Consider the following 27,745-nt stretch of genomic DNA (forward strand, 5'->3'; position numbering starts at 1 on the left):
CGGGCGGCGAGTGCGCAGGCGCGGGGGCTCAGTCGCTGGCAGTTCTGTCGCAGCTGTGAGGCTGAGGACAGCTGGGAGGCAGGTGAGGGACTGGCTGACCGCGAGCGAGGTTTCCGTGGAAATGATTGCTGACGTGTGTGTGTGTGTGTGTGTGTGCGTGTGCGCGCGGCCGGTCTGCGTGGGTCGATCACTCTTGAACTCCTCTCGTGATCCGAGGTGATTCGGTGCACTCCTAAAGCCCCGTGTACGGTTGGCATGGCCCGTGGGGTGGACCCGGTGTGAGGATCCGTCAGGTGATTCCACGTGTGTTTATGTGTTTGTGTGTGTGTGTGTGTTTGTGTGTGAGAGAGGCGGGGAGGGAGGAGGGAGGGAGGGAAGGGTTGGGGAGAAGAGAAATGGAGACTGAGTAGGCCTGTGGGCCTCAAGAAGCAGGTGCGTGTGCCAACTGCGTAATCTGTGGCGTGCGAAAAGGATTTGGGAGCACAGTTGTGAACATCTCCGTTGTACCCGTGAGCGAGTGTGACAGACCGATGGGGCTGTTTGTCACAGTCTGGGGGTGCACGGTCTGTGAGGCCCAGGAACAGGTGCCTGATTTGTGGCGTCGTGGTGAGAAAAGGAAGCCCCCCCCGCAGGCTGGAGGGGCCGTGGGCACACAATTCTGAGTGTCTCTGTTGTCGCTAGCAGTGCATGTGCGAGAGTGTGTGTGTGGGGGGGGAGGGAGGGAGGGAGAGAGAGAGAGAGAGAGAGAGAGAGAGAGAGAGAGAGGAAGCTGTTGATCACAGTCTAGAGATACTGCGCACCACCAGATGTCTGAGGCTTTGTTGAATGTGTGCCAATGTGTGATTGATTGTGCCTTATCTCATTTGTTACTGTGGCAACGGGCTCCTCTAGAGCAGGAGATGTGATGGCTACTCTGGGAAACTGAACCTGTTAAGGATGAGACTTGGTTCTGTACAACAGCCCGTCAAAGTGTTGATGGGAGGCTAAAGGAATAACAAATGAAAGGCCCGGAGTGCAGCCTGGGACATAGTGAGTGCGGTGTAGGTAGGGTCTGGCCTTTGTTGTAGTTCTGGGAGTGCGGGTTTTGTGCTTGCTGTTGACCTGTGTCCAGGTAGGATTGTGTGGAATCCGAGAAGAATTTGTGTCTGCTTTGGAATTTGGCCATCTTCCACCTCCAGCAGATGTTCTGGTCTCTCTGATTGGAGCACTGGTGCATCCCCCACCCCTTCTACCCCTAGGCAAGCATTTGCCTTCTTGGTGTCTGCCCAAGTATGGTTCTGAAGCCTACCCTGACCTGCGGAACCTGTTGTGTGTCTTCCTAATCAGGGTATCTGGAGGGAGATAAATGGAGGTGGTGGGGGTAGGCGCAGAGGGCCTGGGGCCAGCCACCTTTATCCAGTAGCACATTGGGTGGACAGTCACAGAACCCTTTTGGAGTGACCTTGTTGAGTCTCCTCAGGCATCATCAACAAACCCCTCATTTCATCCCAGCCATGTTTTTTCAGCATTGATCACTGACAGAAGAAGCAACCATTCATTGGGTCTATAACCTGAAAGGAAAGAACAGAAGATAATGTTGCTGCTGTAACAAATTGCCCTCAGGTTTAATGGTTTCAAAGCTTTATGCATACTCAGTATTTATTAATCTTTTAAATAATCAAACCAGTAATTATTACTATTACTCCTTAACTACTGCCTGTCCCACAAAGAGAGAAGCATAATAAATCTAGCTTCCTGAGAAGATGGCTTCCCATAAATAGTATAGATCATCTTGAAATTCTTGTTTAGCATCAAAACTTAGCCAAGCCTAGCTTTCGTTCCACTTACCTCCCTTCACCGTTTGTAGAGGGAAGTGTTCATGCTTCCAGTTTCAGCTCCTTCTGTGTCTTCCATAGACACATCACAGAAAGAGTGTTGCAAAAACAAACAAATAAAGATCTGCACAGATCTGCTCTTAATAGCACCAGGTGTGAGGATGGCATTCTTTGAGGGTGTTTAGGGGTAAACTGTCATCAGACCTAAACTTATTTTTAAGTGACTCCATTTTTTTTTAAGGATGTGGGACACGTTACTATTCAGTAAAGAGTTAGACTATTTTCTTTTTCTCCAGATCTCCTGCTTTCCCAGTAGGGGATTAGTTTGTCCCTGTTTCTGCTCTCTTGGAAGGCACACGTTTTAGAGGCTGTGGGATGAGGGAGTGCTCGCCCTGCTGTCTCTTTACAGTGTCCTGTCAGCACAGGGAGATGGAATCCCACTTCTGTCAGCACACACAAGCATATTCAGGATGGATTAGTGGTCAGTCCACAGGTGTGGAGTCTCTGCTCTTGTTTTTGAGACAGGGTCTCATGAATCCAGGGCTGGCTCCAGCTTGCTGTGTAGCCCAGGAAGTGTTGCCTCTACCTCCCAGTGCTGGGAAGCTGCCACCACACCCAGTTCACGTGGTGCTGGAAACAGTTTTTTTTTTTTTTTTTTTGCATGCTAGGCAAGTCCTCTCCCTCCTGAGCAGCATCCACATCCCAGTCAAGATCCCTGCTCTTGATCCTACACGGAGCATGCACTTGTATGTGGGTTTGTGATTTTAACTAAGTAAACAGTGATCAGCCAGCGCTCTGCTGTGGATAGAGCTTAGTCCTGGAGCGCTTGCCTAGCATGCACAAGGCTCTAGTTTCAGTCTGCAGCACTGCAAAGGAAGTAATTATATAGATGGGGAAATAATAAGAGTTCTGAATAAAAAAGAACAGTGCAATAATGTATCATATGTAATATATGGAGCACTGTCTGAAAACATAAGAGGCATATAAACTTAAATATTCCAGTAGCCACATTCTTAAAAAGACATAAATTTATTATTAATATTAGTTACAACTTGTTTGCCTTAGTGCATCTATAGCAATTTTCATTGTAGATATGTACTAATACATCTAAACCAATTTTCATTGCAGATAAAAATTGTGCTTACATTACTCTGTGCTTACATTTCATAAACCTTGCCTTGGAAAAATGGTTACACCAAGTTAGTGCAAATATACATGTGAGTTTTATTGTAATTAATCCAATACCAGTCTTGCCTTCTCTATGGCTACCAAAGCAGTTTATATGCAATGCTGCCACCTCCAAATTTTGTTACAGAGTCTGGTTAGTCTCTCTGCTCAGCTCCTCTCACCTTTCCCCTAGTAATATCTTATCACAGAAGCCACTCTGCGCCACCTTCACGATCTGGTTCCACCAGCCTTTCTCACCTCACTCTGCCTTAGCACCCGGCCTTCTATCCCTCTAGACATCAAGCCTGTCTAGCACAGTACCTTGGCTCTACCCTGTGCCCTGTGGCTCACATGTTCACATTCAGACCTCAGTTCACTGTTGCCTGCTCGGAGAGGCCTTTCCTGACTACCGCGTCACTTGGTCCCCTATCCTAGTCCTCCTTTCACCCCCCAGGGTATGTATGCGCTGTCACGCCCAGTTTCTGTTACTGCAGCTGTGGAGCCCAAGGCTAAGTGCCTGCTGGTCCATATCTCTCCAGCAGCTGAGCCACCAGCCCCAGCACCTGCTTTTTGTTAGGCAGCTTCTCTGGGTGTAGTAGCTCTGAGTAGGGCAGTGAACAGAAGAGTCAGGATCCCTGCTCTTGACCTAAGTCACTACGTGCCGTGTGGACTTGTTTTCCTTGCCTGAACAAATGGTACACGGGAGCACGTACCTTCCTGCTTTAACTTTCATGGCAGGGCCTGACACCAGCAGCCACCAGTCAGAAGAAGGGCTGGGTGTCTGCATAGTCTTCATCTGTGTCCTGATCAGGAGCCTGCTGTGATTGTAAAGACGGAGTGTTGTGTGATTCCCTCCTTGCCCCTTCCCAATCCTGAGAGCAGGACACACACACACATACATACACATACACAAACCACCACACACATACACAAGCTAAGAGTGGGACACACAAACACACATGCACACACACAAACCACCACACACACATACACACCCTAAGAGGGGGATACACATATACACACAAACCACACACACATGCACACACACAAACCACCATACATACAAATCCTAAGAGGGGGGATACACATACACACAAATGCACACACACAAACCACCACACATACACACCCTAAGAGGGGGATACACATACACACACATGCACACATACAAACCACCACACATACACACCCTAAGAGGGGATACACATATACACACAAACCACACACATACACACCCTAAGAGTGGGACACACACACACTCACGATGGATGGACAGACGGACAGACTTGTTCCCACCTTTGCCTATGGAGAGGGGACTGGGGACTGGGAACTTCGGGTTCACTCCAAAGCCGTTGAGCTTCGTGATCTCTCTTTTCTGCCAGCACTCTGCCTCAGCCTCTGAATGTGGATCATCAAAGTCGGGGGGAAAAGATGCCTGCAGCACGAGGGAAATCAAAGTCCAAGGTGAGTGGTGACCCCTCCCATGTGCTCCAGTCTGTCTATAAGATGTGGCCCATTTGTTTGCTTTCTGGAGATTTCCTGCCTGAGGGAGATGGATGCGGCACCTGGTGGTCCTCCCGTTTCTATGGAGATGGGACCTGAGAAGTAACCAGCACTCAGAAAGCTGCGGTGGGTCCCATTTCCTTTCCTCTGTGTTCACAATAGACCGTTCATGGTCCATTCAGCATCCGCAGGGGCTCTGCAGGACTCAGCGTTGCCCTCCCCAGAAAGAATATGAGAGCTCTGTAGTTTCTTTGGCTGGGGATGAGTACCCAGGTGGGACCCACTCAGCCGAAGGGGTAGGTGCGTATGTGCCAGATTAATCCAGTTGTATCACTTTGTTGTTTCTTGTAAAACCAATACTCACATGGAAGAAGTGTGCCTGGTTAAGGTACAAGAATGAGAAGTATAATTTGGAAACGAGAAAGTGGGGTGCACAAGTCTTTTGACTGACCTGCTTCACCACTGGAGATGACCAGATGAGCGTCACAGCAACTCAAGGGCAGTTTCTATAATTTCCAGCCGGGCAGTGGTGGCGCACGCCTTTAACCCCAGCAGAGTCACATGGATCTCTGTGACTTCAAGGCCAGCCTGGTTTACAGAGTTCCAGGACAGCCAGGGCTACACAGAGAAACCCTGTCTGGGGACGTTGCTCAGATTGCTTGACTAGGATGCATAAACCCTGAGCTCGATCCCCCGCACCCCTCCCATAAATAGAGTGAGGCGGAGCATGCCTGTAATTCAGTACTCAGGGGATAGAGACAGGAAGATGGAGTCATCTTTGGCTACATAGTGAGTCCAGGCTAGCCTTGGATACCTGAGGCCCCGTCTCACGCTAACAAAACACATTTCCCTCAGTTACATGTGCCTGTTCTCTCTCGCTGCCCCAATAACTATACATCAAAATACATTCCCTGTCGTTTCTGACTTGGTCAGGGTTCAGCCACAACACGGAGTGGCTGGGTCTTCTGCTTCGGTTTCCCAGAACCAAAATCAAATTGTTGACTAACTGTATTTTCATTAGGGGCTTAGATTCTCTTGGGTATGTTTGTATTAACAAAATTCGGTTCATTTTTACATTTTGCACATTCCTCCCCTCCCCTATTTTCATGGGAGCAGTAGTCAAGCAACCCAGAGCAAGACCTAGGTAGTCTGTGTAAGGGTTTCCAGAGCTGAGGAGGATGACAGCAAGTGCTTGCCATTCAATCAGGATCCAGACTTAAAAAGCAAGGTGCTGGCCAGCGAGATGGCTCAGCAGGTAAGGGTCACCTGAGGTTGATTCTCAGGACCCACATTACGGATGGAGAGAACCAACTTGCCCTCCATGTTGTCCTCGGAGACCCACCTGCACCATGGCACACCCCCTGCCTCTCCAAGGACACACATAAAGGCCAGATTGAACAGTGTGCATCTGTAATCCCACAGCTGGGGAGGTAGAGAGAGGGGGCTCACTGTCTGACCATTGTCAGAACTGGTGAGCGCCAGGTTCAGTGAGAGGCCCTGCTTTGAAAGGCAAGGTGGAGAGAAGCTGAGGAAGATGCTGATTGCCGGCCTCTGTTCTCTGTGTACGTGAGCATATGTGCACCCTCACACATGCGTACACACAAGTGAGCATGTGCATACATCCCCAGACACTCACACATCTTCCTTTGCTGCCATGAGCCAGGGACAACCTGATTAAAGAGTGTTTGGGTTTGTTTATTTTGAAGGAGCCAGACTATGTGATTGCACCCTTGATTTAGTAAATGTGTGAACTGCAGTAGTTTACCTCATCTCTCGAGGCCTTAGTCTCCCCATTTGTAGCACTGCTATGATCCTCTTGGCAATGGTTCACAACCACTAAGGGTGAATACCGAGTGAACCAGATACTTAGAGAAAAAAAAAATGCCTTAACTATAAAAACCAGAAAAACCAAATTCCTCTGTTATTTTATTTATTATTTTGTAAAGAGTTATTCATTTATATGTATATAGCGTTCTGCTTGCTGGCAGGCGAGGAAAGGGCGCCAGATCTCATTATAGATGGTTGTGAGCCACCATGTGGTTGCTGGGAATTGAACTCAGGAAGAATAGCCAGTGCTCTTAACTGCTGAGCCATCTCTCCAGTCCGGTCCTCTGATTTTGAATGCATGCAGCATAATTAAATTTATTTCGTACCTCTGCCTCTTTGGTCGCAGAGCTCCTGTCATGACGTGTCTCACGTATTTGCTGTTTTCTCTATCGCGCAGAGGGAACTTTTTTGTTCTAATATTTTTATTGTTTTTATTGAACTATATATTTTTCTCCACTCCCCTCCCTTATTTTACCCTCCCCTTCTACCCTCTACCATGGTCCCTATGTTCCCAATTTACTCAGGAGATCTTATCTTTTGCAGAAGGAATTTTTGAAGCTCGTGGTTGAATAGACATAACTTTATTCATTTCAGGCATCGGTGACATTTGGGGACATAGCCATCTACTTCTCACGGGAGGAATGGGAATGGCTGAGTCCCACTCAGAAGGATTTGTACGAAGATGTCATGCTGGAGAACTATCAGAATCTGGTCTCTCTTGGTAAGGTGTCATGCTCCCCTCTCTCACCCTTTCAGTAATCAATCCATAACCTACCTGTGAAGGGCATGTGTCAGTCGGTCTGCTCAGGAAAAGGGAAGCCACTTAATTTGTACGCATCTCTTTTTAATGACTCTGTGTGTGTGTGTGTGTGTGTCTGCCTAGGTCTCCATCTAAATTATACAGTTGGTTGATTTTTACTGTAATCACAGAATTAGACATCAGTTACCATGGTCAATTTTAGGACTTTAGAGTTTTCATTACTCTCCAAAGAAACCCTGTAATCAAGAGCAATTCATTTCCAATGCCCATGTAGCCCTCGAGAGTGGGCAATCCCTAGCTCTCATCTGTCTCTTTGGATTTGCCAGTCTGAGCCTGTGTGCAAATGGGATTATAAACACACAGCCTTTTCTCTCTTAGCGTAATGTTTGAGGTTCACCCCTGTTTCAGCACATATCAGTACTTTGTTCTGGTTCATTACTGAGTAATTACATTGTCTGGCTAGATGTCTTTGTCTCATTTATCTTTTATTAACAGGTGGGTATTTGGGTTGTTGTACTTTTAATGAATTGCTGATGTGGGCAGTCATGAACAGGTTTTTGGATTTTTTTTTTGTTTTTTGTTTTTCAAGACAAGGTTTCTCTGTGTAACAGCTCTGGCTGGCCTGGAACTCACTCTGTAGATCAGGCAGGCCTTGAGCTCACAGAGATCCTCCTGCCTCTGCCTCCCAGATTAAAGTCATGCACTACCACTACCTAGCTTCATGAACAGGATTGGGGGTGTATATTTTTATTTCTCTTGGCTATAAATTTATGAATGGAATTGGTGGGTCATTTATAAACCACACTTTCTTATAATTTGTATATTTTATTTTACGTGTACGAGTGTTTTGCCTGCGTGTTTGTATGTATGTACACCATGTGCCTGCCTGATGCCTGTGGAGGCCAGAAGAAGGCATCAGATCTCCTAGGTCTGACTTGAACATCTGAAACCTCAAAGCCTATTCCCCCTCCCCAGTGACACATTTCCTCCACACCTAATAGTGCCTTTCCCTGTGGATCTATTAAGGGCCATTTCTATTCAAACCACCACAAACTCTGACTGGCAAATCTGGCAAAGGGATATTTAGATTGCAGAGCTTGGGGCCATGTAAGATCAAATTCTTTCACTTTTTAAATCCTTAATGGGTCCAGGTTGCTGTTTTTTGGTTATTTGTGTGTGTGTGTGTGTGTGTGCATGTGCATATGTGAAAGTTAATTTCTTATATAGAAATTATTGTATATAACTACATTATTTGCTTCTTTAATCCTTTTTAAAATTAGTTGTTTATTTTTATTTTATGTCCATTGATATTTTGCCTGCATGTATGTCTGTGTGAGGGTATCGGGTCCTGGAGTTACAGACAATTGTGTGCTGCCATGTGGGTGCTGGGGATTGAACCTGGGACCTCTGGATAAGCAGCCAGTACTTATCACCACTGAGCCATTTCTCCAGTGCTTATTTCTTGCTTTTGTACACTTTTGGCCTCAAAGCCTTGAGTGGAGGCACAGCATAACAATGGGTCACAGAATGGTGGCGGTTTAGAGTGAGCTGAAGGATGATCACTTACAACCTTGTCCCAAGAGCATTTGACCCTATGTTCAGAAAAGTAATTTATTCTGTAGAGTTAGTGTCTTAGGGCTTCAATTGCTGTAAAGAGACACCATGACCCCGGCAACTCTTAGAAAGAAAAGCATTTAATTGGGGCTGGCTGAGAGAGAGTTCATAGGTTTAGTCCATTATCATCTTGACGGGAAACATGGTGGCTGGAGAGGTAGCTTAGAGTTCTACATCTGGGTGGGCAGGCAGCAGGAAGAGAGAGAGTGCCACTGGCATGTCGTGGGCATCTGAAACCTCAAAGCCCCTTCCCCAGTGACACACTTCCTCCAACAAGTCCACACCTCCTAATAGTGCCACTTCCAAAGGGCTATGGGGGCCATTTTCATGTAAACCACCACAGTTAGTTTAAACGCTATTGTATAAAACTCAGTTTTCCTCTTCTCCTTATAACATTTTTAAGCCATCTCTCACATTTAACCTTCAGCACAGAATAGTCTGACACCAGAGGGGTGGAGGTTATTCCAGCACCAAACAATTCTTACTTAGATATTGGACAGACTTTGCAATTCTGACACTACTTACCTGGGTCAGTGTCGGAGCCAAAGATTAGTTATAATGGGATCTGATTCCCTCTTCTGATGTGTGTCAAGACAGGTCACTCATATACATAAAATAACTAAATATTAGAAAGAAAGAAAGAAAGAAAGAAAGAAAGAAAGAAAAGGGGAATCAGGAGAGATTCAGGGGAAAGAGTGCAGAATGCCTTCTCTAGGAATGGTGCTCCCCACATGTTCAGCGACCTCTGTGCTCTCTGAACTCCTGCTTTGGGCTTATAAAGACCTCATTGCATCGGTTTGATTGGTCAGTGTCTCACTAGCCCTCTTGTGAGGTTAGGGGACTGGATGGAGGTTCAAGCTTGAATCACTGTTGGTTTGTTGATTTCTCTGGCCCAACCTGAAAAGCTCCCCTGTGCACTTGCTATCATTAAGATATGAGAGACCCTAGAAATCACCATGTCTACCTTCTTCCCTGAAATGAAATAAATGAAATTTATGTCCTGACAATGCTGAAGCATGCATGGGCAGCCCATATATGGAGGTTCTATGGAACCTGTCCATATTGGGTTCATGGTCTAAGTTGATGAGGACGACTGACCAGGTCTCTTTCTCAAGAGGGCACCAGATCTCATTAAAGATGGCTGTGAGCCACATTGTGGTTGCTGGGAATTGAACTCAAGACCTTTGGAAGAGCAGGCAGTGCTCTTAACTGCTGAGCCATCTCTCCACCTTCTTCCCTACCCTACCTCCACTCTTCAGCTACCGCTCACATTCTGTGTATTTCCATTGTAATGACAAACCCGCATTTTATTGACACAGGGCATGGCTCCTATTTCAGTGGTGCCCACGTAATGACCACTTTCTTTATTTGTCCCGTGTCCAGGTCTTGCCTGCCGGAGGCCAAATATCATCACCTTGTTGGAGAAAGGGAAAGCACCATGGATGGTGGAGCCATCAAGACGGCGCCGCGGCCCTGGTGAGTGGCTGAGGACCAAGGCCTAGGTCTTATCCTTCAAGTTGCAGAAGGATGTACGAGTAGTACATTTACTGGGTTGTCTGTAAACCACAGAATATGTCATACACGGTCCTGAGAGTTGGTAATTCTAAGAGGAAGACTGTAGTAGAAGTAGTATCTGGTGACAACCTACTTCCTTCTTATTGTATCGTCATAGGGCCAGAAGGGTGAGGGAACACTATAAGGACACTAATCCTCGCCTGAGGGCTTCAACCCCAAAACCTGATTGAGTTCCAAGAGCCTTTACCCGGTATCCTAGTAGAGAAGTGGGCATTCTGCCTGGGATAGTTGTTACTCTTCAGAGGCCAGCCTCTACCACCTGAAGAAACTCAGCTCCAGCTTGAACCCCTCCCTAGGGCAGAGAGTTAAGGAGCCATTCTGTGCTGTGGTCTTTGTAGCGCCTAAAGTATGTCTTAGCCAGTGCCAGGAACCTTCCATGCTTTTCATCAGATATACAACGTAAATCCTGTGATATAAAACTTTCTGCTACTCCTTGAAATATTATAAAAGTCAGATATTTTCTGGGTTTGAGAGAGTTCTCTAAAGATCGCTCTGGGTACTTCTCTGAAGAGGCCCCTCTGGCCTCCTCCCAGCCACACATCTCATGGTTCTTGTCTCGGAGGCTTTCATTGTGTGAGAGTGCTCTCCCTCCTTCCTCCCTCCTCCCATCTTCTCACCCTGTCTCCTACTCTCACTTGAAAAGAAGATCCTCTCCAGGTAAAACCTCTTCTTCCATTTAAGACCCCAAATGATGTTTGGTTCTCACATACACTGAACCATTTACTATCCCACACTCTTCAGGCCTTGAGGTCTGATTGTGATCTTGAGACTCTCCTAATAAACTTTACTTCATAGTGGTGTGTGCCTTGAATCTGTATTCAACAGTCACGAGGGCGCTTCTTCTTTGAGATGTTACCTGAGAGCTTGCCACTACGCATGACAAAGCCTCAGGCCTGTGCAAAGAGCTCAGGTATAAAACCTTAGGGCGAGAATAACAAATGTTCATTTAGTCTCTGTTTGGTGTCAGGTACGCTTTGAGGTCATTTCCTCCCAGCAGGCTGTAGTGGGTGGATAAATTAGTACCGTGGCATCATAAGTGAACGGGGCACTGCCATCTAGAGAGGTCCTGTGACTTGATAGACCCAGAATCAGAGGTCAGTCTGCCTTTGTACCCAGAAATTCAGGTCTTCATCCTCCATGCCTCTGACACCCCATGTCTGTGCTTTCTCATTTGTGATCAGAAGGGATATCGGCTGGTCTCTGGTGACAACACTCTTGATAATGCTCAGATTTGAATGATTCTGTTATTTCTTAAAAAGTGTTCACCGTGCCAGGCATGGTGGTGTACGCCTTTAATCCCAGGACTCGGGAGGCAGAGGCAGGCGGATCTCTGTGAGTTTGAGGCCAGCCTGGTCTATAGAGGGAGTTCCAGGACAGCAGTGCTATTACACAGCAAAACCCCGTCTCCCAAACAAAACAAAACCAAACCAAAATGTTCATCTCTTCTGTAACGTTTCATTTTGGCTGCTAGTCAGTGACTTCCCTCGGCAGATAAATTCCTCTTTGGCTGTCCCAGGTAGACATCATTTAGTTTGAGTCTTTGAGCTAGGTACAAACCAGAGAGAAAGGCCACTGATGCGCAGCCTTTAGTGATTGAGAGCGTCTAAGTGTGTTTTATCACTTCTCAGTCACTAACAGATACTGAGTGCAGCATAAAGAGAAGTTAATTTGGTTCATGATTTTGAAAGGTTCAGTGCAGGGTGGACTGGATCCATTGTGTTTAGGCCCAAGAAGAGGCATAGTGGTGGGAATATGGAGCAAGGATGGTTCAGTCACATGATTGCCAGGAGGGGTCTGGGGACAAGGTGTATCTTTTCCAGACACACCTTCTGTAACATACTTCCTCCACCTAGGTCCAACTTTTTTTGTTTATTTGTTTCTTTGTTTTTTGAGACAGGGTTTCTCTGTGGATTTGGGGCCTGTCTTGGAACTAGCACTTGTAGACCAGGCTGGCCTGGAACTCATAGAGATCTACCTGTCTCTGCCTTCTGAGTGCTGGAATTAAAGGCGTGCGCACCACCGCTCAGCTAGGTGCAGCTCTTCTTACTCTCTACCACCTCTCAATAATGCCAGCATATTAGGAATCTATCAAGGGATTAATCTACCAATGAAAGCTTATGGGCCCTTATTGTCTAATCCCCTGTTAGCAATTAGACCCACCAGCTAAGGATCAAAGTCTTCAATACACAAGCCCTTCTGGGGAATGTTTTCATGTCCAAACCCCAGGAAGTTATGTAATACAAAGAAGCCAGAGCAATACCAACCTGTCAGGCACAGGTTGTGCACAGGTTGTGGTGCAGCGGTGCCAGGAAGGTGATGAAGGTAACCAGACACTCTCTGATTGGGTTTGAGCCCTGTTCCCCTGGGGGGAGTTTATGTCTTGTACTATAATCTTGCTCAAGAGTTTATGGCTCAAAAGTCAAGGACTCTGGGGAATGGGGACAGCTACTACTATTTTTTCTTTAAGAGAAGATGTCAGCACAATGTAAATCGAAGGTCCTATCTTCATTTTCCATCTTCATCTTGACACGAGAAGAAATGTTTTTATATGACATAATGCTGTTTTAAGTCACAGATGAAATTTAGCCATGTTACATATGGTTCAGAAAAAGCAAAAGTTAACAACTAAGGCTACCTAGTTGTCGATAAGTAATTTTTACAAAAGTGATGGTCATGGCTGTGCACAGTTTGTATAGTTTGCTTTTGTCATGTTGTATTTCGTTTCCATTTGGATTCTAATTTCTTATTAATAGGAGTGCAGTTATGTAAGTTGTTCATTTTAGTTTTTTCCCCCTTTGTTGTTTTGAGTCATAGAAGTATAACATGAGGGCCTGCTTGTGGGCCCCTCCAGTCCTGCCCAGTTCCCACAGCTGGTAAGTCCCAAAGAAATTCACACAGAGAGTCTATATTAATGATAAACTGGTTGGCCCATTAGCTCAGGCTTTGTATTAGCTATTATAACTTATATTAGCCCATTATTCTAGTATATGCTAGCAACATGGCTCAGTACCTTTTTCAGCGGGGCAGGTCACATCCTGCTTCTTCCATGGTCTGGGCAGGACTGGGGGGTGGGGGGTGGAAGCTTCCTTCTTCCCAGAATACTCCTGTTCTCTCTGCCCCACCTCTACTTCCTGTCTGGTTTTCCCGCCTATACTTCCTGCCTGGCTATTGGCCAATCAGCGTTTATTTAAAACATAATTGACAGAATATAGAACTGTCCCACACCACTTAGAAGTGTGACTAGATTCAAGGGTTATTCTCTAGAGATCTCTGAGTTGCTTTCCTGTTGCAGAGTTGCCAGGAAACCACCAACTGCAGCAGCCTCTCTAGGGCTGGATCCCAGCTGCCTCTCTAGGGCTGGGTCCCAGCTGCCTCTCTAGGGCTGGATCCCCAGCTGCCTCTCTAGGGCTGGATCCCCAGCTGCCTCTCTAGGGCTGGATCCCAGCTGCCTCTCTAGGGCTGGATCCCCAGCTGCCTCTCTAGGGCTGGATCCCAGCTGCCTCTCTAGGGCTGGATCCCAGCTGCCTCTCTAGGGCTGGATCCCCAGCTGCCTCTCTAGGGCTGGATCCCCAGCTGCCTCTCTAGGGATGGATTCTCAGCAGCCTCTCTAGGGATGGATCCTCAGCTGCCTCTCTAGGGATGGATTCTCAGCAGCCTCCCTAGGGATGGATCCCAGCAGCCTCTCTAGGATGGAATCTCAGCAGCCTTTCTAGGGCTGGATCCCAGCTGCCTCTCTAGGGATGGAATCTCATCAGCCTCTCTAGGATGGAATCCCAGCAGCCTCTCTAGGGATGGATTCTCAGCTGCCTGTCTAGGGATGGATTCTCAGCAGCCTCTCTAGGGATGGATTCTCAGCAGCCTCTCTAGGGATGGATTCTCAGCTGCTGTCCTAGTTGCTGGAGGAGTGAGCACAACCCCCGTGACTCCCAAAAACCTGTACCCCACGCCTCTGGGTCTCAGTTCCTTGACTAGTCCCTTTGACAGTTTAGTGTTTTTCCTTTCACTGCACTACAGTATTTGTCAGCCTTGCTAACACTGCCACCCTTTAATACAGCTCCTCATGTGGTGGTTACCCCAGCTGTACAATCATTTTACTGCTGCTTCATAACTGTGATTTTGATACTGTGATGAATCCTAATGTAAATATCTGATATCTAATATGTGTCCCCTGTGAGGGGGTCATTTGGCCCCCAGAGGGTGAGACCCACAGGCTGAGAACCACAGCAGTGATGGGTCAGAGCCGAGTCTAACCAGCAAGGAGAGTTAGCAAATGAGCGCCATCTACAGAACTGCAGCGTAATGGCAGTTCAACGTTCATTTTCACTAGCTTAGAAAAAGGATGGCGCACCTTTTTCTTTCCCTGAGGGGACTGGAGATAGCTCAGTGGCAGAGCACTTGCCTAGAGTGTACAAGGCCTTGACTTAGTCAGCAGTGCCTGAGAAAATAAAGATGTTCTCAGTAAATCGATAGCAATCAGTTTATGGAGCGCTTGCTAGGTCCAGGTTCTGTGCCAAGGCCTGCAAGTTCATTATCTCTTCTATCCTCTCCAATGATTGTGGAAATCTTTGTCATCCCCATTTGACAAATGAGGATTAAGACCCAGGCGAAATACCTTGCTTAGGATCTGTGGAAGAACCAAGGGGTTCATTACAGATAGATGGCCGTGAGCCACCATGTGGTTGCTGGGAATTGAACTCAGGACCTCTGGAAGAGCAGCCAATGCTCTTAACTGCTGAGCCATCTCTCCAGCCCTTCTGTTACTTTTCCTAATTCCTCCTTTTACCAGAGTGTAATTCTGGCATCCTGTTCTCCTGTTAGTAGTTGTGATAGTTATTACCAGATATTAAACAGCTGCAGGATTACAGAACTTTTCCCAGCATTCATGGAGTAGCATGTGCTTCATTGCTCCTGACTGTCCAGACTTGAGAAAGGTAAAGCGGCCCTAGTCTGTATGTTGCATAAGGCCGGGGCTATTTGTGATGATGTGTGATACTGTAATATAGTGTAGCTCGCTTCCTGTCCTAATTACTGTCCATCAGCTGTGGTAAAATGCTCTGAGAGATGCACATAAGGGGAAGTCACTGCTCCATTGCTGTGAGGAGACGCCATGAGCAAGGAAACCCATTAAAGAAAGCCTCTAACTGGAGGCTTGCCCACAGTTTCAGAGGGCCAGTCTAGTCCCTCACCAGCGGGGCAGACAGCAAACAGGCATTGAACTGGAGCAGTAGCTGAGGGCTTTCCATCTAGATCTGCAGGCATCAGGCAGAGAAAAATCTGAGCCTCCTGTGGGCTCTGGAAACCTCACAGCCTGTACCTCTACCAGAAAGGCGTCACCAACTTCTCATGGCCATGCGTCCTTGTCCCAGTCTCACTAACTGGTGGCTAAGCATTCAAATATATGAACCTTCTGGGGTCATTCTCATTCAAACAACCACAAAAGGGTTAATTTTGGTTTGTATTTTGAGTTCATCACAGAGAAGTCACAGACAGCAACTTGAGACAGCTATGAGAGCCAAGAAGTTAAATTAAGGATGGTTGTGCTTATTGAGTGTTTTCTTTTAAAGTAAACATGAATATCTGACATATACATGTATATATACACACACACATGTGCGCGCTATGTGCACAAACATAATCCTTTTTTTGAAGGATTTATTTATTTATTATGTATACAACATTCTGCTTCCATGTGTACCCACACACCAGAAGAGGGCACCAGATCTCATTACAGATGGTTGTGAGCCATCATGTGGTTGCTGGGAATTGAACTCATGACCTCTGGAAGAGCAGTCAGTGCTCTTAACCACTGAGCCATCTCTTATGTAGCCCAGGACATCACCCTGTGGAACGTCACCCACTGTTACCTAACAGTTTGCTGGGAGAGGGAGACAAACATCTACTCACCCCAGCCAGGGAACCAATGACAGATCAACATAAGGATACCACCAAAGGCCAACTTGATGGACCAGGGTGTTTTGTTGACGTTATTTGCAGAAATGACTCAAAGACGGCTACGTCATCAGAAGCCCACCCCAGAGTGTATTGTGTGACAAAGCTTTTCATGGGGAGACAACATACACACCTACTCACCCCAAATAGGGACCCCACAATAGATCAAAGTATGGATACCACCAAAGTCCAGTTTGGTGAACCACTGAGTTTTATTGGGGTTCCTTACAGGACTGTGGGTCAGGGGTTACTTACAGGAGCAGACATATGACTCAGAGCCAGCTGCATCACCAAGGCCCATCCCGCATAGGTGACACCTCACAAAAACTAGCAAACTTGGAGCACATCACACAGCCTACAGGCCGCTCAACAGGTGGGAGCGTGTCCTTTCCAAGTGACTGTTAGTACATTCGTGTTCTCAGGGTTCGGTATTCAAGAATGTGCTTTTAGGATTTATAACTTTATAGAGGTATTCACTATGAGTATAATCCAATTTTTCATAACTTTATCAAGTTTGATGTTACCATAATCCAGTTTTAGAGGTTTTCATCACACGGGTAACATCTCTTACTCATTTACAGTTAATTTCTATTTCCACTTTTAATCCCAAGTAACCACACCTTTTAATTCCCTTTTATGAATTTCACATAGTGAAATACATTTAACTAATGAACAGTCTATGGAGTTAAATGTATATGTTATAAAATATATTACATATATAAAAGTGATTTATTCTCTTTCAAACTTCAATGTTTCCTGAATTCCAGTTACTAAATATTTCTGGAAAGCCCTGTCCTATGTCTGTTTCCTGTTGCTGTGATTAATACCCAGAAAACAGCATCTTAGGAGAGAAAGGGTTTATTGGTTCGCAGTTCTAGGTTACAGTCCAAGCAACTAGCTGCTTTAGGTCCACTGCTAAGAGCTGAGAAATGTGTTAATGCATGCATTGCACAGCTGGCTTCCTTCTTTTTATTCTGTGTGGAACCCAAACCCAGGGATGGTGCTGCCCACAGTAGGCAAAGGTAATTACGACATTCTCAGATGTTCTTCTTCTGGGGGTTCTGGATTGTGTCACACTGATGATTCAAAGTAATCACCACAAAGCAAGAAGGCCATTAATAAAGAAATCTCTAAAATTTGAGGCCAACCTGGTCACAAAGTGAGTTTCAGGACAGCCAAGACTGTTACATGAGAAACCCTGTCTCAGAAAACAGACAAAAGTAGTCAGCACAAGACTTAGTACAGTAGTGGGGTCTAGAGAAAGACACATTGTTCTCTCCTCTTAGCATTGTGCTGTTATAACCACTAATTATAATGACTCCTTTTTCTTCAGCACAGGAAACTAATTCTAACTTCCTGGTATATTTCAGAATCAGCGTCTAAGTGTGAGACCAAGAAGTTACCACCAAGTCAATGTAACAAATCTGTGCAAAGTATTCATCAGAAACCAGTTTCTTCACAACAAAAGGTCACCACCGGGAGGACAAAACAAAACAAAAATTCATTTGTAAGAAAGCCCAAGAAAGGACATTCAGGCAAGAAATCTTTAAAGTGTAATAATTGTGGAAAAACCTTTTTTCGAAGTCTGTCTTTTAAACTTCATCAAGCCTTTCACACTGGAGAGAGGTCTTACGGATGCAGTAGCTGTAGACAAGTTTTCAGACAGATCTTCTCCCTCATTCTTCATCAGAGAGTTCACAGTCGGGAGAAAAGCTACGAATGTGATAAATGTGGGGAAAAGTTTCATAAAAAATTAACTCTTCTGATACATAGGAGGATTCATAATCGAAAGGAAAATTTTAACCATGAGAAGGCTCCAGGTTCATGCCCACATCTCAGTGTACCCCATAATAATCACATGGTTGAGAGTATTCACCAGTGCAGAAAATGCGGGAAAGCCTTCAGCCGAATGTCATCCTTTATACTTCATAAGAAAATTCACAGTAGAAAGAAAATACAAAAGTGTAGTAAATATGGGAGAGACTTCAAAAAGAAGACAGTCCTTGTAAATAAAAGAATTTGTGCCGGAAAGAAAACTCATGGAAAAGGGAAGGCCTTACACCAGAGTCCCCAGCAGAGACCTTGGCATTTAGAGCATCCTTTTACATGTAGGAAATGTGGGAAGTCCTTCAGTAGGATCTCACCCTTAATGCTTCACCAGAGATTTCACACTTCAGGGAAACCCTACAAATGTGATAAGTGTCAGAAAGACTTCAGACGCCTTTCAACCCTTATTCTGCACCTGAGAACTCATAACGGGGAGAAGCGGTTTAAGTGCAATAAATGTGAGAAGGTCTGCCATCGCTATTCATCCCTTATTCAACACCAGAAGATTCATAAAAGGAAAAAGAAACTCATCGAATGCAAGGAATGTGGAAAGATGTTTTGTGGCATTAAAAACCTTAAAGTCCATCTGAACATTCATTCAGAAGAGAAGCCTTTCAAATGCAATAAATGTAGCAAAGTTTTTGGCCGCCAGTCATTTCTTACTGAACATCAAAGAATCCACACTGGAGAAAAGCCCTATCAGTGTGAAGAATGTGGGAAAGCGTTCAGCCACCGGATATCTCTGACCCGACATAAGAGAATCCACAGTGAAGACAGACCTTATGAATGTGACCAGTGTGGGAAAGCCTTCAGCCAGGGCGCTCATCTTGCCCAGCATGAGAGAATTCACACTGGAGAGAAGCCCTACGCATGCAAGACATGCAAGAAGTCCTTTACTCAGCGCATATCCCTCATTCTGCACGAAAGAAGTCACACTGGGGAGAAGCCCTACGAATGTAACGAGTGTGGGAAGGCCTTCAGTAGCGGCTCGGACCTTATACGGCATCAGAGAAGTCATTCTCTGGAGAAACCGTACGAATGTAGCAAATGTGGTAAGGCGTATAGTCGGAGCTCATCTCTGATTCGACATCAGAGCACACATTCAGAGGAAAAGTCCTGACGTTGCTGCTAACTACAAAAGCTGGAAAGGATGTCAAAGAAGTGTTCAGAGGCATGGAGAATGTGCGTGAGTGTTCTCGACTTACGATGTATGTCCTGATAAACTCACCATAAGTTGAAACATTTAAAACAGAACTGTATTTAGCATAGCTACCCTACCAAATGTGATTGTTTAGCAGCGCAGTATAACGTGGAGTTCAGTTGTTCTCAGCTGATCCTGCTGCCCAGCAACTTGAGAGCAATCATACTGCTTATTGCTCATCTTCAGCCTAGCAAAAGACCACAATTTCTAGCCTAATGGATATTGCTTCTGTGCCATCACAATGCTGAAAAATCCTACATCAGAAATCATTAATTGGAGGGAGGGAACTATCTGCCTATAAAATGTTTTGTGCCTTTGGGGCCATTTTATGATATCCTCCCCTTGAAAGCCAAAGCACAAAAGTAGTTGGCGGACTTTGAACTGAAGATCTGAAATCAGCTGAGGTACGCTCAGGATACTGGCCCAGGGTTTTTCAGTTGCTATTTTATTTCCAGTGTAGTTTTGAGGACAGTTCACTGGATTTATACAATCAAATGGAACTGTGAGTCCATCTTTCTCTAGATGGTGCTTTGAGCCCAAGTTGAGGTCCCAGGAGAATGGAGTGTTGAGTCTGTTCTCAGAACTGTATGTAAAGACTAACAGGCAAAACAGGAAACAGCTGGACTGTGGTAGTACACACCTTTAATCCCAGCACTCAGGAGGCAGAGGCAGGCGGATCTCTATGATTTTGAGGCCCAGCCTGGTCTACAGAGCGAGTTCCAGGACAGGCTCCAAAGCTACACAGAGAAACCTAGTCTTGAAAAACCAAAAACGAAGACCTGGATAGAGGTGGGCAGTCCTTGGGCTTCCCACAGGTCAGGGAACCCTGATTGCTCTTCGAGCAGATGAGGGGGGGGGGACTTGATCGGGGGAGGGGGAGGGAAATGGGAAGCAGTGGTGGGGACGAGGCAGAAATCCTTAATAAATAAATAAATTAAAAAAAAAAAAAAAGAAAAACCAAAAACGAAACAGGAAACAGGGTTCCTCTTCTCCTGACAGAAATGTGTTGGGATGAGAACAGAGAAGTGTTAAAGTAGTGTTGGCAGTGGTGTGCTGCAGTCAGTAGCACACTGACTCCGTGGATGCCAAGATGCACTGGGAAAATTTAGTGTGATTAAGACAGGCTCGGGGTTGGGTGGGCAGGAGAGACTGGAGAATGGGGAACTTCAGAGCAGGGAGAAGTTATTTTTTACCTTTTTATTTGAACATAAATTGTCTATATTTATATAAATAAACAGCATTTTCATGTAATATTGCTAGTTGTTGTGCGAAAAGTAACTGTTTTTATGGCTTGAACATTTGTGTTACCCCAAAACTCATATGTTAAAGCTCTAACTCCTCAGTGTGATATTTGGAAATGAGACTAATGAAGTCATGATGTGGATGGGCCTTTTTGATAAGTGTATTGATCAGAGACACCAGAGGGCTTGATCTCTTTCTATACCGTGTGAGAACACAGACGGCCATCTGCAAACTAAGAAAAGGCCCTTACCACTGACCAGTGTGATACCCTGATGTTGGATTTCCAGCCTTTGGAGGAACTGTGAGAACCTCATTTCTCTGTAAGTCAACCAGTCTGTGATAGTGGGTTGTAGCACCTCGAGGTGATAAATTCATGGAAGTACTCCTGGGGTAGTGTACTGGCTGTTTCCCTTTGAGCTATCCAACATGTTCAGTGTATTTTTCTGCCCCTCTTTCCAGCTTGTGTACGTTGTATAAGAAATAAAGTCCGAATTCTTCTGTGTGATTCAACTGTATACAGTCAGGCTCTTTTGTATGAGTTTTCCTTGTGCAAAAGCTATTTAGGAGAACACCTGTTTCTTGTTAAGAAAAGTTTATAGTGTTTGACCAAGATGGTCTAATTTTGACCACAAGTGTTGGGGTTTGAATACGAACTGTCCACCATAGGCTCATCATCTCCAGCTGGCAGGTGACTCTGGGAAGTTTTGGTGAGGTGTTACTGGAGAAACTAGATCATGGGGGTGTGGCTGTGTCTTTGAGGGGTTGAGTCATGCCCCACCCTGTCTTTTAAAACAATTTCTTAAGAATTTAAATTTAAAATTTTATTTATACGTATAAATTTATGGTAGCAGAGGCAGACCCACAGCTAAACATTAGACCAAGCTTAGGAAACCCTGCAGAAGAGGGGGAGAAAGGCTTGTAGAAGCTGTTAGGGTCTGAGAGAAGCCCCCAAGGAAAGACCAACAGCCACGTATGCAGTAACAAGAGCACTTTATTAATTTCAATGTTGGGGTGGCACCTGGTGACCCTCAAAGCAGGTCATGAGCTCCTTTTTTAGCAGAGTTAGAGGAATTCCAGGGAGGAGGGATTAATCTGGGGCTGATTGGTGGGGAAAAAATTAGCATGGGACTGATTGATGGGAGGTCCTAGTAGTTAGGGACCTTCCAGCAGCAGGGTAGGGAACACTATCTTTAGTTATCAGGAGACTGGGGGCGCCTGCTGAGCCAGCAAAGGAGCTTTGGGGGCCTTCTGAGCCAGCAGAAGGGGGCTGTGGAGTGCCTTAGCCAGCAGAAGGGGCCCTGGGGTGCCTGCTGAGCCAGCAGAAAGGCTGTGGGGCGCCTGCTGAGCCAGCAGAAGGCGCCTGCTGATCGGTTGCGCCTAAGCTGTGGTTTTACTGAGCACAGTCTGTTGAGCTCTGTTCCATTTAGTGAACTGAAACTAAAACCTAGTCTCTATTAGGGCTACCAGGAGAGCCTGTCTTGGCTCTGCTGCCCCACCACAAGCCCTCTCAGGAGCTAGAGGGGTTGAAGTCAGAGAATCAATTGAGCAGGACACACAGGGGCTCAGAGACTGAAGCAGCAATCACAGAACCTGAATGAGTCTGTGTTCGGTCCTCTACGTGTTATGGTCGTTTAGCTTGGGGGTTTTGTGCGACCCCTAACAGTGGGAGTGGGGGGTGTCTCTGACTCTTTTGTCTGCTCTTGGGACTCTTTTCCTCCTACTGGGTTGCCTCATCCAACATGAGGTTGGCATGAGGTTTGTGCCTACTCTTTTTTTTTTAAAGGAAAGTTTTTTTAAATTAATTAATTAATTTATTTATTTATTATGTATACAATATTCTGTCTGTATGCCTGAAGGCCAGAAGAGGGCGCCAGACCTCTTTACAGATGGTTGTGAGCCACCATGTGGTTGCTGGGAATTGAACTCAGTACCTTTGGAAGAGCAGGCAATGCTTGTAACCACTGAGCCAGCTCTCCAGCCCCTGTGCCTAGTCTTATTGTAACTTGTTATGCTGGTTGCTATCCCTGGAAGGCCTGCTCTTTTCTGAAGAGAAATGGAGGCACAGTGGATCTGGAGGAGAGGGGGAGGTGGGGCTACTAGGAGGAGTGGAAGGGGAAGGGAGGGGAAGCTGCAGTCAGAATGCATTGTATGAGAGAAGAATAAAGAGTTTAAAATATTTTATATGTATGGATGTTTTGCCTGCACCATGCATATGCCTGGTGCTCTTGGAGACCAGAGGAAGGCATCCGATTCCCTGAAGCTGGAGGTCCGGTTGTGAGTCACCATGTGGATGGTGAGAATTGAACCTCTGCTCTAAACTGCTGAGCCATTTCTCCACCCCCATCTCCCCTTTCACGTCAACAAATTTAATAGTATTTTGTTACGGCAGCTGAAGCTGACTAATACATTGGGGAGCTTTCACAAGAGCCTTCTCTACCTCTCCCCTCTCCCCTCCCTCTTCTAATTACCACATGAGAGTTCTGCCCTACTATGCTGCTCACCCTACTATGATGGATAAAACCAAAATAAATCTTTCCCTGTTTTGCTCAGGTATTTTGTCTCAACAATAAACAGTCTAATACAAGTAAGAAAACAACCAAAACTTATGGAAGTTCAACTTGCAGGCAGGGTAAATGCAGCTGGCATGCTGTTTAAATGTTAAATTTTCAGATCTGTAAACAAACATAAGGTCACTGCACAGAAGAGGTCAAGAAGAGGCACATTTTTCTCTTTCCCTGTCTACCCACCTTCACCCCTGCCCAAATCTTTGTCTTCTAATCTGCCTGGAAGGCTGGCTCCAGGTCAACGGTGTCCCATTTGGGATGTGGCTCAGTGGTAACAGAGTCCGTGTACTCCACTTCGCTGTGCCAAACACTGACCGAAACAACTCAGAAAGAGTGAGTTTATTTGGCCACACTTGCAGGGCACGGTGGGTCCATCACTGAGAAGTCAGGGTAGGAACTCAGACGGCAGCAACTGGAGAAATGCTGTTTCCTAGTTCCCAGGCTCATGCTTAGCTAGCTGCCTCGTATACCTCAGGTCATCTTGCTCAGGGAATGGTGGTGCCTACTCACAGACATCAATTTCCAATTAAGACAGTCCTCCACCGACATGCTCACGGTCTGATCTGGGAAATTCCTCAGATAAGACTCCAAATGACTCTAGACTACACACCTGATCGACCTGAGTTCAATCCCTGGGGTCTACATGGAGAAAGGCGAAACAATTGCAGCAGGTTGTCCTCATACACATACAATAAAATGCAATTTTATAAAGGATATATAAGATTGAACTGCCAAAAGACACCTTAAATGCGGAAATTAAATGTATAATGGTGTGCGTGTGTAGGTGTGTGTGTGTGTGCATGTGTGTGTGTGTGTGTGTGCATATGTGTGTGTGTGGAGAGAGGGTGAGGGTGGCAGGGGTAATAGGTGGTATAAGCACTTGAAAAGCTGAAACCAAAACAAGGAATAAATGATAAAAGTTATAGAGTAATTCCTAGTTTGTGCTAAGGCCGTGGATTCAATTCTTAGCATAGAAAAGAAAAGCTATAATAAAGGGGCAATTTCCAAGAACACACACTCTTAAATGGACATAAATTCACTTACAGAGGTACAAATTAAATGACGTTAAGGAGCCAATAGAAGCAAAAGAAGAGATAGATCTGGAGCAGGTAAGCGTTTGGGATGGCTTAGCAACCAGGATCCCTGCTTGGCTTAAGCTACCCACATACCTTTTCCAAAAAAAAAAAAAGTGTTTAGCAACTTCACCTTCAAGCTACATGCATGTTACACATGCAAAACACAAACATAAGGCCCTACATTCAGATCTCCAGCACCCATGTAAGTCAGGCTTTACAGCCTGTAACTCTAGTTGTGGGAGGTGGAAACAGGTGGATCTGGGGGGCTTGCTGGTCAGACAGAATAGTTGAAAAGGTGAGCTCCAGGTTCACTGAGAGATGCTCTCAAAAAATAAAGCAGGGCGAGGCATGGTATATGCCTTTAATCCCAGAACTCAGGAGGCAGAAGTGGGGAGATACTTATGAGTTCAAAACTAGCCTGGATTACTAAATAGATAGTTCGTAGTTAACAAAACAAAACAAACAATAGGGGCCTGGAAAGATGACTTGGTGATTAAGAGCACTTGGTGCTCTTCCAAAAGACCCAGTTTGAGTTCTCAGTACCCATACAGTGGCTCATAGCTGCAACTCCAGTTCCAGAGGCTCTGATGCCATCTTTTGGCCTCCCAAGGTACTAGGCATGCGTATAGTGCACAGGCAAACATACAGGCACAACACCCATACACATACAAATAAAAACAAGACAATGCTGGTAGAACATTTTCCACAAAATCCTCTCAACCTCAGCTGGATCCCCTGAATCTATGTTAAAGTCAGATATGGTAGCATCCATGTCTGTAATCCCTACTCTTAAAAGTAACCCCTCATCCATACTCCTGCTAGGAACCCCAATAAAAACTCATTTGGGAGCTGGAGAGACTCCCAGCACCCTCGTGGTAATTCAAAACTAACTATAACTCAGGTTCCAGGGGGATCTGACACCCTCTTCTGGCTTTCTTAGGCATTAGACATACATATAAAATGCAGATTAAAACAAACAAACAGGCCTGGCAACTAGCCGGCCCCGCTCCAGCTTCTCCTGCGCTTCCTGGAGGCCGACCCGCGGGGTCTGCTATGCGGGCCTCGACCTTTGTTGGGGCTCCATCCCCAACTAAGACTACTTTTTTTTTTTTTTAAAGTCAAGGCCAGACGGTTTTATTGTAAAATTCCACCAGACTTTCAAAGAAGGGTTAATGTCAATACTCCTCAAGTTATTCCATAAAATAGAAACAGAAGGAATAGTACCCATTTTTTACGAGGCCACAGTTACCCTAATACCTAAGCCACATAAAGACCCAACAAGGAAAGAGAATTACAAATTAATACCACTTATAAATATAGATGCAAAAATTTCTCTATTAAATGCCTGCCCCAAACACTTTATCTACAGTGGTGAACTGCCTACAAGATATGCCAGAGTAGACTACTTTTAAGAGAAGCTGAGTCGATACGTTTTAGAAACGTGGTGTCGCTTTCTTTTAAGGTCGCGATGGCTGAGGTTTACCTCCGAGGTTACAAATTTTTGTCTTCTATCTTTATAGGCTGAAGGGGATACTAAAGGAGATAAAGCCAAGGTGAAGGACGAGCCACAGAGAAGATTGGCAAGGTTGTCTGCTAAACCTGCTCCTCCAAAGCCAGAGCCCAAGCCTAAAAAGGCCCCCGCAAAGAAGGGAGAGAAGGTACCCAAGGGGAAGAAGGGGAAGGCCGATGCTGGTAAGGATGCCAATAATCCTGCAGAGAATGGAGGCGCCAAAACAGACCAGGCACAAAAAGCTGAAGGTGCTGGAGACGCCAAGTGAAATGTGTGCGTTTTTGATAACTGTGTACTTCTGGTGACTGTACAGTTTGAAATACTATTTTTTATCAAGTTTTATAAAAATGCAGAATTTTGTTTTACTTTTTTTTTTTAAAAAAAGCTATGTTGTTAGCTTCATTGTTTTGGGTGGGGGGGAACATGTGTCACTAGCAGTGTCTCCCAAGCTGGATGAATGATGGTTCATGATGGAAAACATCTTTCCCTGATAATTTTGAAAGACTCCTCTTGTCCCAGGAGAGGCGTCCTGGGGACATGTTGACATGTGCGGCCACCATGGCACAACATGCCTTGTGTGGGAAAACTCAGTTCATTTTTATATCCTCCTCCCCCTGTACCATCAACATAGACTTAACTCCCTTAAGACCAGAGACCTGTTGGAACCTGATCCCCAAAATTGGTTTTGCCAGTCTGTTGGGCAATCCAGACTTTGCAGTGATATCATTGAGTGTCCTCAAAAGCGCAGCGGTTTCTTTTATAGAAGATTGTGGATCTGCAGATTGATAATTCTGCCATTTTCATTTCATTTCCTGAAAGTCAGGGTCGGCTTGTGAAGAGTTGTGAAACAACATCCTCGATGTGAAATGTCAGCCCTCACTCTAAACTCCTCCCCCTTTGCAGAGCATCCAATGAAGACTCACCAGGTTTTATAGTGGCTTTCTGATTTTGGTAGTCGATACAAGAAGGGAGTTTGGAAGTTCTTGTATACTGTTACTGATTGATGTTCTGCCTGGAAAACCATGATTGTTTATGAAAAGTGTCTTTAATAAAGCTGGATACAGTTTGGCTTGGAAAAAAATAAAACAAACAACAACAACAAAAACCAAAAAAAAAAAAAACCCCAAAAACCTCATTGGTTTAGATGCTATCACTGCTTTGGTCTGTAGTGGGTTCCCTTTCTGGGATGAGTAGGTGTGTGTGTGTGTGTGTGTGTGTGTGTGTGTGTGGTGTGTGTGGTGTGTGTGTGTGTGGTGTGTGTGTGTTGCATCTCCTGAGCATGGCTCTGTAGGGTTGCTCCAGGAAGTTGTCATTGCTGTTCCCATAATATTAGGTCGCTAGCTAGGCATTAGCAGGCTTTAAAGTTGCTGAGTGTTAACTCTTCCCTCAGTAGCAGCAATTTGTAAAACCAGAAAACAAAAATGCAGGACCTTGATTGTCAGTCAAAAGAGAGCGATAAGCCAGGCGGTGGTGGCACACGCCTTTAATTCCAGTCCTCAGGGAGATGGAGGCAGGTGGATCTCTGTGAGTTTGAAGCCAACCTGGTTTACAGAGTGAGTTCCAGGACAGGCTCCAAAGCCACAAAGAGAAAGCCTGTCTTGATAAAACAAAAAGGAAAACAAAACAGAAAACCCCACAACAACAAACACCAGTGCAATTGGAGTCAAGTCTCTGGTTTTCAGTAAAGACATGACATTTTGAGCTGCTCAGAGGGCTTTCTGGTAAAGAACAGAGATATACCATTGTTCCCTCCCTTCAGAGTTAATCCAAATGGGCCTGCCTGTCAGTCACCCACGCAGAAAAAACGGTATGAGGAAAGCTTTCTGTTCAAGAGCCAACAGAAATATCAAGGCTGCCTAGCTTTCTGTGGCTACTGTCCACTTTTGCCCACAATGGTCCCTCCCCACTTGGGAGTAGTGTACTTTGCCTTTTTTGTTGTTTTTATTTGTTGTTTCGAGACAGGTTTTCTCTGTGTGACAGTACAGGCTGTCCTGGAACTTGCTGTGTATACCAGGCTGGCCTTGAACTCACAGAGATTTACTTGCCGCAGTGCTGGGATTAAAGGTGTGTGCCACCATACCTGGCCTGGCCTTTTAATAGAGACCTATTATCTACT

The 27,745-nt window shown here is 45.5% G+C and overlaps 2 protein-coding genes across 2 annotated transcripts; both read left to right on the top strand.

Annotated features, from left to right (window-relative positions):
• Positions 1-19,156, top strand: Znf667 (zinc finger protein 667). Its single transcript, XM_041653693.1, has 5 exons — positions 1-82; positions 4,364-4,445; positions 6,906-7,032; positions 10,069-10,161; positions 17,580-19,156. The coding sequence occupies exons 2-5, from the start codon at positions 4,413-4,415 to the stop codon at positions 19,154-19,156; spliced, it is 1,830 nt and encodes a 609-aa protein (XP_041509627.1). The 5' UTR covers positions 1-82; positions 4,364-4,412.
• LOC121449363 (non-histone chromosomal protein HMG-17-like) lies at positions 19,107-26,232 on the top strand. Its single transcript, XM_041653722.1, has 2 exons — positions 19,107-19,218; positions 25,640-26,232. The coding sequence occupies exons 1-2, from the start codon at positions 19,210-19,212 to the stop codon at positions 25,895-25,897; spliced, it is 267 nt and encodes an 88-aa protein (XP_041509656.1). The 5' UTR covers positions 19,107-19,209; the 3' UTR covers positions 25,898-26,232.
• The last annotated feature ends 1,513 nt before the right edge of the window (positions 26,233-27,745 follow it).

This window comes from Microtus oregoni, unplaced genomic scaffold (genome assembly GCF_018167655.1).
Source record: "Microtus oregoni isolate MIOR12 unplaced genomic scaffold, Mior012 000006F_ref0000085, whole genome shotgun sequence".
NCBI lineage: Eukaryota > Metazoa > Chordata > Mammalia > Rodentia > Cricetidae > Microtus > Microtus oregoni.

Bases quoted from the DNA above. Each gene is read 5' to 3' on its own strand.
- Znf667 (XM_041653693.1), top strand. From the start codon at position 4,413: ATGCCTGCAGCACGAGGGAAATCAAAGTCCAAG. The intron at 7,033-10,068 runs GTAAGGTGTCAT...TCCCGTGTCCAG, and splicing joins TCAGAATCTGGTCTCTCTTG to GTCTTGCCTGCCGGAGGCCA. The intron at 10,162-17,579 runs GTGAGTGGCTGA...GGTATATTTCAG, and splicing joins AAGACGGCGCCGCGGCCCTG to AATCAGCGTCTAAGTGTGAG.